The 17144-nt window shown below is 50.0% G+C and overlaps 1 protein-coding gene across 1 annotated transcript in view; it reads right to left on the minus strand.

Moving 5' to 3' along the window:
- Window positions 1-17144, minus strand: part of Atp2c2 (ATPase secretory pathway Ca2+ transporting 2) — a 57032-nt gene that overhangs the window by 36212 nt on the left and 3676 nt on the right. The window contains exons 2-3 of the mRNA XM_005073089.4: window positions 3504-3614; window positions 365-481 (exon numbers count right to left, since the gene is read on the minus strand). Coding sequence (XP_005073146.2) covers window positions 365-481; window positions 3504-3614 — 228 coding nt within the window. The remainder of the gene's footprint in view (window positions 1-364; window positions 482-3503; window positions 3615-17144) is intronic.

The following is a 17144-nucleotide window of genomic DNA, read 5'->3' on the forward strand; positions in this document are numbered from 1 at the left end:
ACTTCCTGCTTCTCTACTATGCTCTCTCCCTTTGCAAATGGCTTTAGGGGGATGATAAAATAAAGTAACACTACCTATTTACTTACCATTCGGCATGGCGCCTGGCCTGTCAAGGGTCCCTAGTGGCCATCACTGCCAGTCAAGGCCATGGCTACCTGTATCTTTAGACACCTATGTAGGATTCCTGCTGGAGGCTCAGAGCATCCAAAATGACAGGACTGTTTATCTTGAAACGTACTCACCCCACACCCCAGGTGGGACCTGTCCAAGGACATCCAGGATCAATATTTAAAGAATGACTGCTTGGCCCGCCCTTCCTGGCTAGAGCCTCTAGTGAACACAGAGAAGGGCGTTTTGCCCCTACCTGATCCAGGTATTTCTTCCACACAGGCTCAACGTTATCAGTGACAAACTCATTCCAGCCATGGACCAACCTGCGCTGGGCCACTGCCATCTCCGACAGGCCACTGTCCAGGTCCACCTAAAAAGAGATATTGGGTGTAGGGTAAGCACACCACTAAGTCCAGTGAGGACCAAAGGAAAAAAATCACAAGTACTGGGAGAGAGCAAACATCTGTGGGGACTAGGAAAACAGACTCATCCATGGAGAAGGTACTGGCTCAGAGATACTGGGACAGAGAGGGAGGGAAACAATGTCTTATTCTTTCCCAATAAGCCCGCAGGTCAACCCACAATGGCCTTGAGTCACAGTGTCAGCAAATGGAACTGGATTTGGGAGAGTAGAAGTGCAGAAACAGGGCGGCGGTGGAGACACCTTTAATCCCAGCACTCGGGAGGCAGAGGCATGTAGAGGCATTTGGAGGCCAGCCTGGTCTACAGAGCAAGTTCCAGGACAGCCATGGCTACACAGAGAAACCCTGTCTTGAAAAAACCAACATAAACAAAGAAAGAAAAAAGGAAAAGAAAAGCCTTGGTGGTGAGGAGCATGGGTCAGTCAATGCTTGCCATGCAAGCATGAGGACTTAGGTCAATCCTAGAACACACTCAGAAAGGGTAGGTGTGGTTGTGTGTGATTGCAATCCCAGCACTACAGAGAGACAGAAAGATCCCTGGGGCTCAACAGCCAGACAGATGAGGACAACCAGTGAACCTCAGGCCATGGAGAGAGCCCGCCTCAAAGTATAAGATGTTTGGCCTCTGCATGCATGCCTCTGCTCTTGTACACACACACACACACACACACACACACACACACACACACACACACAATAGTAAGGGGGAGAGAACCTTGGATGTAGCTGCTACTTAGCAGAATTTCAAAATATTAAACAAAGTTACCACAGGACCCAGCCATTCCACTCTGACTATACAGGCCCAAAGGCGTTGAAAGTGGACACGCTGAGGTGCTTACAACCCCACACTGGGTGCAACATGGGTCTCAACTGTCAAAAGGAGGTGGCAGTTCATATCTGTTGAGGTGAATGGATAAACCATGCCGTGTAGACATGTGACAGGGCTACATAACTTCAGAAAGAGAGATCATTTTGTTGCTAGGCTTGTTAATGGGTGGACCTTGAGAGCAGAACTAAGGGGGATAAACCTGTCCCTAAGAGAAGGCTGTGCAGCTCATACAAGCAGGATGTAAGCAGAGCTGTGAGGCCTGAAGGAGGGAGGTGGAGGCTGCTGTTCATGAGGACAGAGCCCAGGTTTGCAAGATGAGCAGAATTCCAGAGATAGATAACGGTGCTGTTGGCGAAAATTGGCAAAACATTCATTTAAAAAGTTAAATCCTGGGCTGGTGGTATACACCTCTAATCCAAATATTTTAGAGACTGAGTCATGAAGACCAGAAGTTCAAGGACAGCTTCAGCTACAGGGTGAGTTTGAGGCAGCCTGCGCTACATGAGACACTGATTCAGACACCAAAACAAAACAGCACATAAATGGTGAAGAGAGCCTGTGACAGCCCTACTTGGAAGCTGTGAAGTTCAAAGCTAGCCTGGGCTACATACCGAAATCTTGTCTTAAAACAAACAAACAACAAAAACAGCCCCAAACCAAATCCAAACAACAAACCCAAATGGCTTATGTCATCACCAAACTACATCTTAAAAACAAAACAGGCATTCCCTGGGAGATGGAAGTGGCTGAAGTAACTGTATCACATGCCCCATGCCAGATGCTAGCACAGGCCCTCCAGTGTTAGCAAAATCATTAGACACAGACAGTTTGTGTGGTCATCATGTCAGTGAGTTTGTGCTCATGTAGAACTTAGTGAGAATGCTGCCCTCTCCCTGCTGGACTTCCTTTTCCAAGAGCAAGATGAACTATGAGTATGTACATTCCCACGTTCACACATGCACACACATATACCCCTATACCTATGCAGACACGCAATGTCCATGTGACATACATATGCTTCATGTATACATTCATGTATATACATGCAAATGTACATATATGCATATGCACATGCCTACAATACATTTAGGTACACATAGCCCCACATGCATATGCATACTCATGTGCATACATGCATGTGCACACATATGTACACGCACATAAATCACAATACCCATGTACAGATACACATATATCCATGTAACACATATACACATGCACACACATGCCTGTACACACATGCACATGCACACATACATATGTACACAAACATGCATACAACATACCAATGCACACATATGTATGCATACACATGCGTGCACATATGCATACACACATGTACCATAATTTTTGCTGGTGTTCCAAGTAACATAATCTAAAGGTATTATGCTGGCTCCATCCTGTGGCCCCAGAGCGCAGACTCCTAGGCCAGGGCTGGCTTTTCTCCTGCAATGCTCACAAATTCTAATTCCCTTAGGCACTCGTGAGAGTCCATTACTGGCAGTCCATGTCATAAAAGATAAAAAGTGAGAGGCAGGCATGGTGAAGAGTTTAAGTCATGACAACAAAAACCTGGAGGAGCCTGGGCCATGTGACTTCCTAATCATGCTGGTCACTCACTCCAGTTCTCATTGCTTTGCCTGCCAAAGGAACTGGTCTCTAGCAGGGATCACAGGGACTGGCCCTAGGGGCAGCAGCACTGCTGAGATTCTGTGTGGAAATCCAAACCATTCTACACTAACAGCTTCGTGGTACTTTCTCTTAACCCACAAACTACCTCACAATGCTATCAGGTGTGATGGGTCCTCTCATGAACGTGACAGAAGTTAGGCTTCCCATAAACACTTCTGGGTGTGTCTATCAGGGCATTTCTAGAGCAGTTTTGCTGAGATAAGGCCCATCCTGTATATGGGTAGCACCAACCCATGAGTGGGGGGGGGGGCTAGCTGAGCACCAGCATCTGTCTCTCTCTGCTTCCCGACCACAGACGCAGGTGACCGGCTGCCTCACGCTCCTGTCACCAGGACAACCTGCACCTTGAACCAGAAGCCAGAAAGACCCTCCCTTAAGCTGCCTTTGGGAGGCACTTTTGTCAAGACAAGGAGAAAAGTAATAAACACAGATTCAAACACAATTCTTACATGGAAGGCTCTGGCCAAATCCTCTTTGCTGCATTTACACGCTTCCCGGGGCGGCAGAGCTGCGACACTCTTTTCTCTTTCGATGGCTTTCAGCTCACCCTGGTCATCAATCTGTGGAGAGAGCAGCGAGGCCGCTGAGCATGGAATGTTCTGCTGAGAGGTCTCTGGTTAGAGCAGGACACATATGCACGACGCATGCATGCCCTAAATACACACGCCTACCCACGTGATCTTCTTCCACATCTTGAGGCAGATGGCATTAGTCCCCAAGCTCACTCACCAACCACCCACATTTTTTTCCAGTGTGAACTCTACAGAAACCGGTCATGTGCCCAGCACCCTCTGACTGTGCTTTCTCTCCATGTGAGTGACAGTGTGCAGGGTGCCACACTGCTCTCTCCACAGAAGCATGCGTAGATTCTGCTCCATCCCTCCTGCTAGGGGCATGTGGGAGTTATTTATAATCATTGGCTATTATGGGCACATCTGCTTGGAAATAAACTCTTTCTTTTATTATTACTATAGTCTAGTGAGTGTGTATAGTATATGTGTGGTGTATGTGGTATGTGTATGTGGTGTGTGTAGTGTGCACATACATGTGGCCAACACTTGGTATTTTCTATCATTGTTTCCACTTTTTTTTTTTTTTTTTTGAGTCAGGACCTCGCTAAACCTGGAACAAACTATTGTCTAGACTGGCCAGTGAGCTCTGAGGTTCCACTCGGTTCTACATGCACACCTGTGCCCTGGGTTAGGTCACAATTGTATTACAGATGTGGACGCTGGGGATCTGAACTCAGGCCCTCACATTTGTGTATCAAAGCACTTTGACATCTGAGTGACCTGTCCAGGTGCATGAAACAAACTTCTTTAATAGGATTAGGCTGACAGATCAGGGTGGTTTACATGTTTAAAAGCTGGTCCTCACCTCCTCCCCCTCACTGTGGCAACCTGTGGTATCACAGCCTAGTTCCATGAATTTTTGTAAATAATTTAAGGAAAGTGGTAGAGGCCGCCGTTAGGTCCTAGGGGCCTGAGGACCTGTGCCTAGAGCCCCAGGCAATCAAACACCTGGGGGGCCTGGGATACTGTGACAACAGAGGGATCTCAGTGCCAGGACACATCAAGAGATTTGCAATGCTCTTCTCAGAATTGTGGCACTGAGACATGATAGCATCTTTTCCTTCTCAGCCATCACCAGGAACTGGGAAGGCGGAAGGGGCAGAGGCGCTAACAACTTCCTTTAGCTGAGATGGAGTCCAAGTTCCTCTTCCGTTTTCACCAACGCTACACCCCAAATGCAAGTTAGCTCCCAGTGGCCCGTTTGTCCATAGGAACCGCCAAACACACCCAACTCATGGGATTCTGCCTTTGATGCCACTAACCAATAACTAGAGTATGGCAGTGAGGACATGGCTTCTCGCCAGGTTCCGTGGTTCCCCAAATATCCCCACACCAACAGTGAGCTCACTGCAAATGCAACGCTGGGCTGTTAGGCTCTAGGCCCCATCCAGCCCTCACTTTTGCTCCCCCTGCACTGGAGACAGCCCTGGGGGTGAATACATCTGCACCTCTGCCTCTGGTTATGCCACACTTACTTCCCAATTACAGTGTCCTGTGACACTGAAACACCCCCTCTCTGGCTTGGAGACACTCGAATCCTGACTGCTTTCAGGACACACCCATCTCTCTCTCTCTCTCTCTCTCTCTCTCTCTCTCTCTCTCTCTCTCTCTCTCTCTCTCTCTCTTTTACGAGACAGGGTTTCTCTGTATTGTTTTGGAGGCTGTCTGTCCAGCCTGGCCTCGAACTCACAGAGATCCACCTGCCTCTGCCTCCCGAGTGCTGGGATTAAAGGCGTGCGCCACCACCGCCCGGCTTACACCCATCTCTCTTAGCCTGACTTTGGTGACTGGCCCACCCCCTGCAGTCTTTGCAGCCACAGCCTCATATTCTCTGAGGTTTAGCCTCTGTGGGTTTCATATCATAGAATGATAGCTGACCTCCCCGCCTCTGTGCCTCCTCTGTGACCCCAGAGTACTGTTTGCCTGCAGCAAACAGCCATGTGGGACCCTGAGGCAACAGTCCAGGACCCTGAGACTTCTCAGAGAAGCTTCCCCAACAGCAGGCTCAGGCTGGAACTGAGTCTAACAGAGACCACAAAGCACAAATGTGATCTCCCATGGAAGACACAGATTCAACAGACAGCCTGGAGCTCAGGGAAGAGGGAGCATTTGGGCAGCAGGGTACAGCCTCCCTGTCTGTCCAGTGCAGGGATCCTATCCGTGTCACTGAGATCCCAGGATCTCTATCCTGTTCTGGGACTGGTATCACAGGAATTCCTCCTACATACTTGTTAAAACGGATCCCTGCCTCAGTTTCTTCCTCTGAGTAGTAGCATATGTCACAGCAGGACATTACAGAGCTGCAATAGGCTCTTGAAGAAAGGGAGAAGGAAGACCCACGTGCAGTTCCTGGCCTCAAGAAAGCCCAAACACAGGTGATGAGGGAGCAGCAGGTTTCCTTTCAGAAACTAGGGTCCTGAAGACAGTGCCAGGCTTCGCAAACAGGAGCTCAGAGGCCCAGTCCTTCTGACACTGAGATGAGTGGTCAGGAATTCCTCTGCATGTGTGTGTGAACCAGGTACTGCCAGAGACTCACATCCACTAAGAAAACATTAGTCCATCTGGGTATGGTGGCATACATCTGACATCTCAGCACATGGGAGGCTGAGGCAGGAGGATTGCAGAGAATTTAAGGCTGGTGTGAGCCACAGAGCAAGGTCCTGTTTTTAAAAAATTAACAACATGGTACTGCCTTGATGGAGTCATTGAACTCTGTGATGGAAATGGAGGAGTCCCAAGCTAAGGACAGCAGGTGGCCTCCCTCAGCTGACAGGGGCAGGGAAAGAGCCTCCCCCCACTTCGACCTTCACAAGGAACTCTCCTAGTCAGACTGCCTTCTACCTGTGAGACCCAACCACCAGGGTGTAGCTCGTAGTGATGGAAGTGTGTGGTGTTATGTTAAAGCAGCAGTGGTACCCTAATGTTTGTCATCACCTGCTTGCTGAGCTCCAGACTCCGGCCCCTCCTTGTACCCAGACACACAAGCCTGCTGGCCCATATAGGCCTCCCACACTTCTCCACTGGCCTCATGGGAGAGGAGTGCCATCATCCAACGTATATAGGAGTGTTGGAATAGTACATGCAAAACGGAAGGTGCTCCGGCATGCTGTGGAAAGGAGAGAAGATGAGAACAGCCTCAAATGTTGATACTAGAAAGGGAGGGGTCTAGTGGCCATAACAGCGCATGCACAGCCAGAAAGACAGTCAAAAGGCACAGGCACAGGAACAGGCAGGGAGTGGCATTCACAATGCAGGGTGCCCCTTATGCTGGCACCACCCTCATCCCCATAGAGGCCAACGCCTGTGCTGTGGCCTCTGCAGGAGGCACAAGTCTACCCTAACAATGCTTCCTTGGCTTGCTCCTTTATTCTCTGGCTTCCTCCTGAATCAGAGAGCCCTGCCCGCTGCCTGGGAGACCACAGTTCCTGAGCTGTGCCAAGAAATTACGCAAGCACCTTCACTTAAATCAACAAGTAAGAACACAGGACAAAGACAAAGCCATCCAAGTGCAGGAGGAAGCAAAGGCTTGCCTTTTCTTAGGATGGCAGAGTGAGAAAGGGCTTTCTAAGTACAAGATAAAACTAAGATAAGAAATAGACTCAAGTCCCAAGTAGAAAGGGGACTGGGCTGTGTAACACACAGTTGGAGCAGACTCCAAAGATAAAACTGCTGCAGAGCCCCAAGACAAAGAATTTAGCAAAACAATGTGGGTCTCTGACCTGTGAAAGGAGAAGGTGACTGCCCATTGTTTTGGTTTTTTCTTTTGTGAAAACTGGGAAAGGGGTATATAATAAGAATGCAAGCCCCATGATAAAGCCAAGGACATCCACACACTGGCACTGGTGTTGGGGAGAGCTCCCACACAGCTGTGGGGGGTCAATCAGGACAGTCCCCACTGCAGAGCATGTGGCATCATTTGAGTGGGAAATGCTCTGCTCACGTCTTGTTCAGAGGCCCTTCTTACAGAGGGTCCTCTCAGAGCCACACTGCACAGTTCTGTTCATAATGGTTCTGGGTTGGCGTCAACACACACTCACTACAGGCTGGCTGGCTAACCGTGAGACCACTGTACCGTGTGGCGCAAAGATGCCCCTGAAAAGAGACCCAGTGACCTCCCGAGTTCCCTGAAGGGAGATGTGAACTGTGTATTGACGTATACCTGCCATAGTCATGTGTTTAAGTCATGCACAGCTGTGTGGAGACGCACATGCGTGCATGTCTGAGTGAGCACCCTCAGAACAAGGATAGAAACTTACAGCTCCCAGAATCTTCCTGCCGCTGGGTCCTCTCTCATGCAACACCGTCTAGAAAGATTAAACATGCTGACTGCTTTGCACATGGATCTGCTCTGCCTGCTTCACAAACCCATAAAGTGTCACACCCAGGGACCCCAGTCCTCCTGTTATCTTTGTGAGAGTGGCTGTTTCTCTACCAGTGATGGCAGGTCACTCTGCCGCTGTGTGGGGCTATGGACATTTCATCCCATCACCGTATAGCAACCTGGCATCCTGATTTATTAGCTGATTGCAAGAACTTGCATGTAGGCTGTGTCCTGTTTATGTTGTTATATCATACAAGGCATTTTAGTCTCTAGGGCAGACATTTAGCTATAATGGACGCTTACACAGAATCTTACCCAAATAGTGGTACTATTAACAAGAGATAGAAAAGGAAAATTAGAGGTGCGGGCCACTGTGCAAAAGGTGGCCCATGTAAAACACAGAGGAAAGAAGGTGGAAGAGACACTTCCGGCAGAATCCAGTAGACTCACATAGTCTTTGGGTCTGAAACCCTGGTAGCTGAAAGCAGGGACAATGGGAAGTGCTTCTGTGCTTTTGTGAGTCTTGAGTTACAAGTAAGAGTTACTGATTCAAAGCAGGGGAAGCCAGTCCTGGCTGACTTGGGGGCAGGGATGGAGAGAGGGACAGTGGCTTCCCCAGGAAGAAATGCCTAGTGGCCATAAGACCTTGTTCACTAGGGAAAGGGCTCCAGGTGAAAAGTCTCCGTTTTCCTCCAGCAGGCCCAGAGGGAATGCTGCAGGGTGAAGAATCTATGGTGGAGCCTCAGATACTGTCCGTCCTGAGAGGCAGGTCACTTGCCATAGCTTAAGTGCTGTAGAGAAAGGAGGGGCAGATTGTTGTAAAGTGAGCTCAGTAGGGTCCACCCAGTACTTTTTAGTGTCAAAGAAAATTTTTTCAATGCAACAACCTAGGCAGCTGAGGATATAGACAGGCTAGCCACTTGCTCAGAATTCAAATTCTGGTTCCCTACCTGCTTCCTGGGCCTCCCTCAGGAAAGCCTATGGCTTTCTTAAATCATAGTGTATTATCCTATGACATGAACTTAACAAGAACACGCAGTCAAGACTGCAGAGAGAATACCTTTCCTGGGCTGCAATGGTGTCTAGAGTGTGTGTGCATGTGCTTGCATGCGTGCATGTGCGCATGTATGTTCTCGTGTGTGAGAGAGTATGCACACGCATGTAAGTGTGTGCACATGTATACAAGGCCTAAGGGAGAAGCCAACTCTCAGCAAGACAGACCATGACCCACTATGTGTGCTATTCAAGAGGAACAGCATAGGCAGGGACAAGAGTGGCAGCCAATATAATTAGGAACTAACCAGGAGAGGAGACTGCTCACACACAGGGAGATTATATGACTCATAAATAGCCTGATAACCATGGTGACTGGTGTTCTCAGGGAAGTACTCAGCGGGCAGACACGGACTGTTAGGGATTTATTGGATTGGGATGTCCAGGTGTATATGGGCACAGACACAAAACTGAATATAGACCAACAGTGTGTGCATGCACACACCCCTCCTCCCGCTACCAAAGGCAAACATCGAGATAGATTTTTGTTATTGTTGTTGTTTCTTGACACAGTGGCCCAAGCAAAATGCACATCCAGGAGCCAGGAGCCAGGGCTGCTTCCCGGGCTGGGGAGGTAAGTGTAGAATTTCTTCCTATCTCAGCAGCAGCATCTGATTCTGGGGCAGGCTGGGAGGGCACGGAGGCCTTAGGAAGGGTGTCTCCTAAGCCAGGTCTGGGCAGCAGAGCAAGCTGGAAGGAATGCTGACAAGGACAGACATTGACAGAAACAAACAGGAATGCATGTGTTCACACAGGTGTGAATGACTTAAGGGCTGGGGAGGAGAGGACGCTTTCCCTGGTTAGGAGGGTTAGGAAATCACTCCATGACGTCTGTAGTCAGAGAAGCATCGCCCATGCAGCCTGACTTAAGAGAGTGACTGACACATTAGTTACAGCTGAGGATAGGGGATGCCACCACCAGCAATGGGACAGACAGCATCACAAGGACGCTGGGGACATGGTTCAGTTGGTAAAGGGCTGGCTACATAACCATGAGGATCTGAGTTCAATGCCCCCAACATCCATGTAAAAGCCAGGCACGGCAGAACATGTCTGTGATCCCTGTGCCGGGGAAGCAGAGGCATCTAACTGAACCAGCAAGCTCCAGGTTCAGTGAGAAACCGGAAAAGCGGAGTGGAGGATGGAGGGAAACACCCAACATCAAGCTCTGGCCTTTGCACTCACGCAAGTAAGCCAACACCACCTCAGGCTTCTTGACAGTGCAGAGAGTGGAACTTATCACTACGCCCTCCATGAGGTCCTCAGGAGAAAGGAGCCAGTGTCTACCTGAGGAAATACCAGACCAACCCAAGTTGGGGAAACATTTCACAAAGTCATGAGCTTGGAATCTTAAAGATTCTTTAAGAACTCTGGGCACTTCAAAGACCAGGAAAACCCAAGGAACCATTACATATACAGGGGACACAGAATGTATAATCTACAAGGTTCCAGACCTGGGTGAGTCCACGTCCCACATGAATGTGCCTGTGGCTGAGTGGTGGTGTAAGTGGACTATAAGGACTTCCCTGTAATTAGGAATGAATGTCTTCAAGTGCTTGGGGGCAATGGATCACCATGTAATTTGTGCCCAAATGGGGGTGGCAAGCATGAAGGTAAGGTAGTCAGCATGGCCACGTGTTAACTCCAAGGGCCCGGTAGAGGACTTTCATGTCTGTTTCATGGTCTCCTAACAGTCCCCTTTGTAGCTGCAGACCCAGTTTGCATTCCCTGAGCACACCTGGCCCTGCACAGCTGTCAATTCTGGATGCCCCAGTTCCCAAGTCTAACTAACCAAAGGCTAGGCTAGCTGATGATGTGCAGTGACCACTTTGCTGGAGGGGAAAGTGGTGCCCCCCCATCGAAAGACCTCAGTGGCACAGTCGGCAGGTTTTGAGTGAGGACTGAGCCTCCCTTTCTGTTGGACAGTGGGCCCCCCAGGCTACCTCCCTGCCTCTCAGACAGAGATGGCCTCCATCTCACCCATGCATTCCGTGTTCAGTTGTGCAAGGTGGGTTTCCTTAGGACCTGCTGTGGCCTGTGCAGCAGGAAGTGGCTGAGCCCTGGATGATAGGGAAAGGGCTGCAGGAAGTACCACACCTGTATTCCTGGAAGCAGAGTCATGCTTCTGGCTTCAGGTTCTGCCTGCCTGTCTTGAGGCCACTTCTGTGGGCCTCATTTCTGGAGATCAGTGGATCAGTGTGGCTAGCTTGATTCCTCTAGCCCTGGGAAAAACCTTCCTGGCTCTTCCTGCAAAGCCAAGGGCCTCCCTGTGGGGCAGTATCTGACCCCGAAACCTCAGTGATGCTAGGTCTCTGACCCCTGGTTTTGGGAGCATTTAGCTCAGATCCCTGGCTACAGCAGCACTGGACTGCTGGGATCATCTGGCTAGGAGGAGACAGGAAGCATGACTGGATTACTCACTTGATAGTCAGTCCAAGTACCAGGGGCTATTTGCATAAAACGTTTTGAAAGAGCCTGTTTCAATAGCCCAAGAGATTAATTAGCCAGCAGCACAGAGAAGTGAAATTTAGAAGACAGAGGACTTCCCTCCAACTCCCAGGCAGGTTGTCTCACTCTAGACAAGCTCCTGACATTTTGGAACCTCTGGTTGTCATGGGGATTTTTCTCTAAGGGTTCAAAACGGAAAAAGGAAGACTAGCCAGGTGGTGGGGCAATGTGTACCTAGCTACCAGTGCTGCAGGACTCAGGGGGGGTTGGGGAGACCAGGGCGGAGCAACTGGGATGGCTTTCTGTAGGTGGGGAAAAGGTACAGTCAGAGTCATGCAATATTCTGTCCTGTAACTAAAGAGGAACAATGGGGACTGGGGAGATGGCCTTCAGGTGTGAGGACCCAAGTTCAGGTTCCAGAAACCACAAGGCTTCAGGCAGAGACAGGTGGATCGCTGTCTGGCCGACCAGCCTTGCCTACTTGGCAATTTTCATGCCAAGTGGGAGAGAAAAATGGTGTCTGAGGAATGAACTCGAGGTTGGGTCCTGACAACCACACAGGTGCCTGCACCTGCATACACACGAACTGCCCGCAGGTGGCGCCCTCAATGCTCACTCCTTATTTAATATTTCATCACTATTTAATGATTTAAATGTTTAATCCTATGATTAATCACTCTTCCTCAGGAGGCACCTCTGATGTACATAGTTTATCCCGTTGTACAGAGGGTAGATCCAGGCATGGGGACATGAAGACATTACACAAGGTCTCGCAGGGCCAGGTGTAGTGATAGAGTCTACAGCAAAGCAGCCAAGGTATCTTGTAACATAGCCCACAGCCTTTAGAGCAGTCTAGAGAAAGAACCAGAACATCCCTGCATATCACAGCCTGATTGTCACACAGTGACAAACCAGCAGTGCCTGGGGGGGGGTGGAATGAGACCAAAATGTGTGGTGGGGGTGAGGTGTGGCACTGTGCCCATTGAGATTTGTTGTCGGTTCATGAAGGAAAAAAATTACAGGTATACAAAGGGTAAAAGGGGGGAGGAATGGAAAGAAAAAGAGGGAGCAGAGAGTCACATTCAGTTCCAGGAGGTTCCGAGACAATAATTAATAACAGTGGGCCCGGGCAGAGACGTCAGGACACCAAAATTTCACGGCATTAATACTTGGGGATGGATTGAGGACAGCTGTGAGAAGTCTTCAGAAACCAGAGGGAGAGTGACATAGAGGGGACCAGCCCACAAGGCTTCCTGGGGAGCAGGCACCTCCCAAATCAAGGAGGAGGAAGACTGACTTAATTTCCCAGGAATCCGCCCCCATGGCCAGGCTGTGGGCTCTATGGCCTGCATGAAGTGTGACCCAGGAGTGTGTCAGTCAAATGCTAAGCTCATTTCTCTGTGCTCCACCCCTGCAGAGAGCATCTGTGTCACAGCAGAAGCACCAGGCTTTGTCTGTCAGGCTCTGCCCTCCCTCATGGGACCTACCTCAAGACACTGCATAGTAGGACAGGCAGTCTGCTGACTCCTCACCCCAGAGAGGGAGCACAGGGGGTGATGTATAGCCAATGAGAAGCTGCTGGCCTGTTGAGTGGGTCTCATGGCTCAGGGAGTGCCAGAGCCACCAAGGCCAGCAGAGCCAGTGCGCCGGAGTTGCCGTAGGTGCCCGTGTCTGAGGTCTGGAGCACTCTTCACATGCTCCCAGGGCTGCTCGGAATCAGTGCAGCATCTTGGTCATTCCATTTAGTTACAATGGGTGCTGGGGGAAGGTCCATGGGTGTGCAGGGTCCATGCGGACTCTGCTTGTGCTGCCTAAGTGCTATGAGGAGCTAGGAAGGGGGCAAAGGAAGAACCCAGAAGCCTGGGAGTGAACCTGACTCTCATTGACTCTTATGACAAGTCTCTCCTTACACAGTAGGATATACCAGATGAGGCAGCCTCCTTTGTCATACGTCAAGAAGGGGCCGGACTGCCAGGTACTACAGATGGGGATCCCGGTCAGGGGTGGTCTCAGATCAGTACTCCTTCCCCCAACACCCACGAGACTCCCACATTAGATCTGTCTAGAAGCAAAGACTTATGAATCCTGGGGAATACGTGAGTGGTCTTGTGGGTGATGGACAGACCACCCAGGCCATATTCTCATACTCAGAGATCATGTTACACTGACCTTGCTTCTGCAAGTTTTCAGAATCACAAGTCCTAGGCATGTTTCCCCGTCTACACTTAATTGTGCGTTGCTGGGCTCTCTTCCCTCTAGTAGGCTGGCCCACCCCAGAGCATCTGCACCATGAGCAGGACCCACCCAGCTGGGTCCTGCAGATAGGAAGCAGGCAGAAGGCCAGGGAAAGACCCCAGCCCTCTAGCTCTGGAGGCCATAGTGGCCTCAGGCCCCATTGCATGGTGCTGGGTTCCCTGCTGTCACTCCCAGTTTTGAACAGGTCAAAAGCCCTGCAACGGGACTGGTGACATGGCTCAGTGAGTAAAGGTCCTTGTTGTCCTGGATCCAGATGGTAGAAGGAGAAAACTGACTCCCACAAGTTGTCCTCTGACCTCCACATGCACAAAAACAATACACAAATGTAATTAAAAGCAGCACAGGGGCTGCCCAGTGCAGCCTGAGGCATCGCAGGCCACCATTGTGCTTTGCTATTAGTCTTCCCCTTCCTCTTGTGATCCTCCTGACTCTGCCTCCTTCAGCAAATCCTACCAGCGTGCGCCACCACAACCGGCCCCCTTCCTCTCAGTACAGACCACTGCTGTGCTTCCTCTCCAGAGGGAATCCAAGGCATGTCCCACTTTGTAGTTTCCTGGGTGTGAGAGGACAGGTGCACAGAGATCCCAGCTCTTAAGGGATGGGAGAAGAAGTGGCACCTGGAGCTCACTGATGCATGCTAACCATCATGATTTACCTTCAAGTTTGTGCCACACAGAGGTCTATGGCGACAAAGACACATGCTTAGCTTGGCGATGGGTGGCTCTGCGCATGCAGGGTTCCACTTCCCATCACCCACCTCACTCCCTCTGGGGTCTCTGCATACGCCATGTAGGTATCTACAAGGTACAACACTAAGAAGCAGTCAAAACCCTTGGCAAGGCCATTGCCATGACTGGCGTTCAATCCCCAGGTCCCACATGGTCCCAATTCCCAAAAGCTGTCCTCTAACTTTCCTATATGTGCCATGGCATGCATGGCCCCTGTCCATTAATCAAATTTGTTAGGAAATTGAGGCTGATGAGATGCCTCAGTAGGTAAAGGCACCTGCATTGCAAGCTTGGAACCCTTATAAAGATGGAACCGACTCCACAAAGTTGTCCTCGGACCTCTACAAGTGTGCTGTGCCCATATACACAGTAATAAATGAAATAATATTGTGAATGCCATGACGATGGGAGACAGGAAAACATTCTCCTCCTTTGTGCATAGGGACCCTGCATTTTTCTCTCACACCCAGTCCCAGGAATTAGGTAGCCAGCTCTGCTCTCACACCAAATACCATACCTATGGTAATGCCCCAAAGTGATCTCTGTCAGGAATCACTGGGAGTGGGGAAGTCTAAGAATGGCAGCCTGTGACACCCAAACCATCCTCTTCCTACTGGCACCCCATGTGACAGTCTGGGGGCCTGATGGGGCCCCCACTCACTTCCACCTTACCCAGTTACTGCAACCCTTAGCCCTTGACTCCGTCAGGGTTACTGGCCAAGGCCCCCTTTGTCCCAGTTAGGTCCCTGGCTGCACTTTCTGCCAGCTCTCATTTCAATTGGTCATTGTCAGGGCAGAGGAAGAGCTCAAACACTTAGGTACTCTATAGACCAGGCAGCTTTGAGTGTGAGACAGACAAGTTCCTACCCTGGTGGAGAGTAGAACAGACTACACCCATCTATCTGGTGGATAATTCTGTTCTCACTGAGCATGCTCAGGAGCCCCAGCCCCCCAGCTCTACACCCCTTCCCCCTAGACACACACCAAACACTTCACTTGTATAGATCCTGAAGGCTTCTTCACCCTTCAGGACAAGGCTTGTGGCATTAGGACTAGACAGATGCCCTGGTGGCATTTTTGGACTGATTACCCAGGACTTTCAGGTTTCCTGAGAACTTACTAAGTGGAATCTGTTCCAGTGATTGGCCTGATAAGCACGGCCCTGGTGGCACCAGTAACAACAGTCTCACCACACCTTGTTAACAGGGGGATGGAGACATCCATAGCTGGGGATTCTCAAGTATAAGCTAGAGAGGTAAGAGGGGCAGAGAGGGGCAGTCAGCTACAAGCAGGTGACTTTGTTCCTGCTCCCTGCCTGCCACCAGCAAGCAGCCTGGGAGTGAGTTTTTAAACACACCAGACTGAAGTGAAGAGAGACAATATCTCTGCAGTCCAGATGTTCCTTGAAGAGACACCATCTCTGCAGTCCAGATGTTCCTTCTTTGCAAGTGGCCAAGCCAGTTCTGCAGCTATGGGTCACAGTCTGCTTGCCACCAGGTGTCACAGGCCTGAGACTGAGCACCTTAAACCAGCAAGCTCCTGCATATTGACATCGTATTCTGGACACACATGTGGAAATGGCCATTCTCGGCATGAGTGTGCTCAAAAACTCTGAGACCAGAAACAATAGCATTAAAGGAAACATCACAAAACTAGGGAACTTCTGATCAGATTGTGTGTGTGTGTGTGTGTGTGTGTGTGTAGCCTTTTTTACTTTGAATCACTTCAGCTAAAGAAATCATCCTTTCTTTTCTGTCTTTTTTTGTGGCGGGGGGAGGCAGGTAGGGCCTCATGTAGCCCAGGCTTTCCCCCGAGCTGTCTATGGAGCCAGGGATGACTTTAATTGTAGACCCTCCTGTTTCCACCTCTGGAATGCTGGGATGACAAGTATGTACCACATCTGGCTGGAAATCTTCCTGACACTGTAGGAGGGCAGCCTGAGGGAGCCCCTAATTACCACCTCTGTCCCCTAGTAGTCACTCAAGCAGTGTCATCCCTTCCCTGTGGAGGGGACTGAGCCTAGGCTTCCTCCCCAGAATTGCAGAAGTTGTAAGTCCTCACTCTCAGTATAAGTTGTGGCTCTTCTAAGTCTGCCTTCAGTCTTTCCCACCATGCAGTCTGTCTGCTGTGTAAGAAGGAACCCTGTGGGAAGGACCATGTGGCCAGGAAACAGGCCTGCCACAGCCCAAGTGCTTAGAAGTCAGTGCTCCAGGTGAGTCCCCAGCCCTGCACATAATGCGAGCACCACTTTGTGAGAGACCCTGAGCCAGGAGCACTGGGCTAGACAAGCACAAGTACCTGTGGCAAGCCTGGGGACAAAGTGTTATTCAGCCAGGGATGGAGAACGAGCCAGGCATCTAACACCATGGGCTGGGTCTTAAACCTTTCCGGCCCTGTTAAAAGCAGCTTCGAACTTCATACTTACAAGCCTGTGTTGATTGGCTGGTTGAATGTTAATATGGATTGAAGTCATGCCTCAGTGTAAATTGTTGAAGATGACAAGGGGTGGAAGGTGCAATTCTTTCTCTGACATGCCCAGGTATTGGTGAAATTTGAGGGGTGTGGGTCAACCTCAGGCTAAGAGTATGTATGTATAAATCCTGTGATATGTGGTGGGGGTAGAACCCAGGGCCTTGCACATGCTAGACAAGTGTCAGGTCTTTTATTTTAATTAATCTGGGAGCTAGAGAGATGGCTCAGTGGTTAAGAGCA

The sequence above is a fragment of the Mesocricetus auratus genome, unplaced genomic scaffold, assembly GCF_017639785.1.
Source record: "Mesocricetus auratus isolate SY011 unplaced genomic scaffold, BCM_Maur_2.0 Super-Scaffold_6723, whole genome shotgun sequence".
Taxonomy (NCBI): domain Eukaryota; kingdom Metazoa; phylum Chordata; class Mammalia; order Rodentia; family Cricetidae; genus Mesocricetus; species Mesocricetus auratus.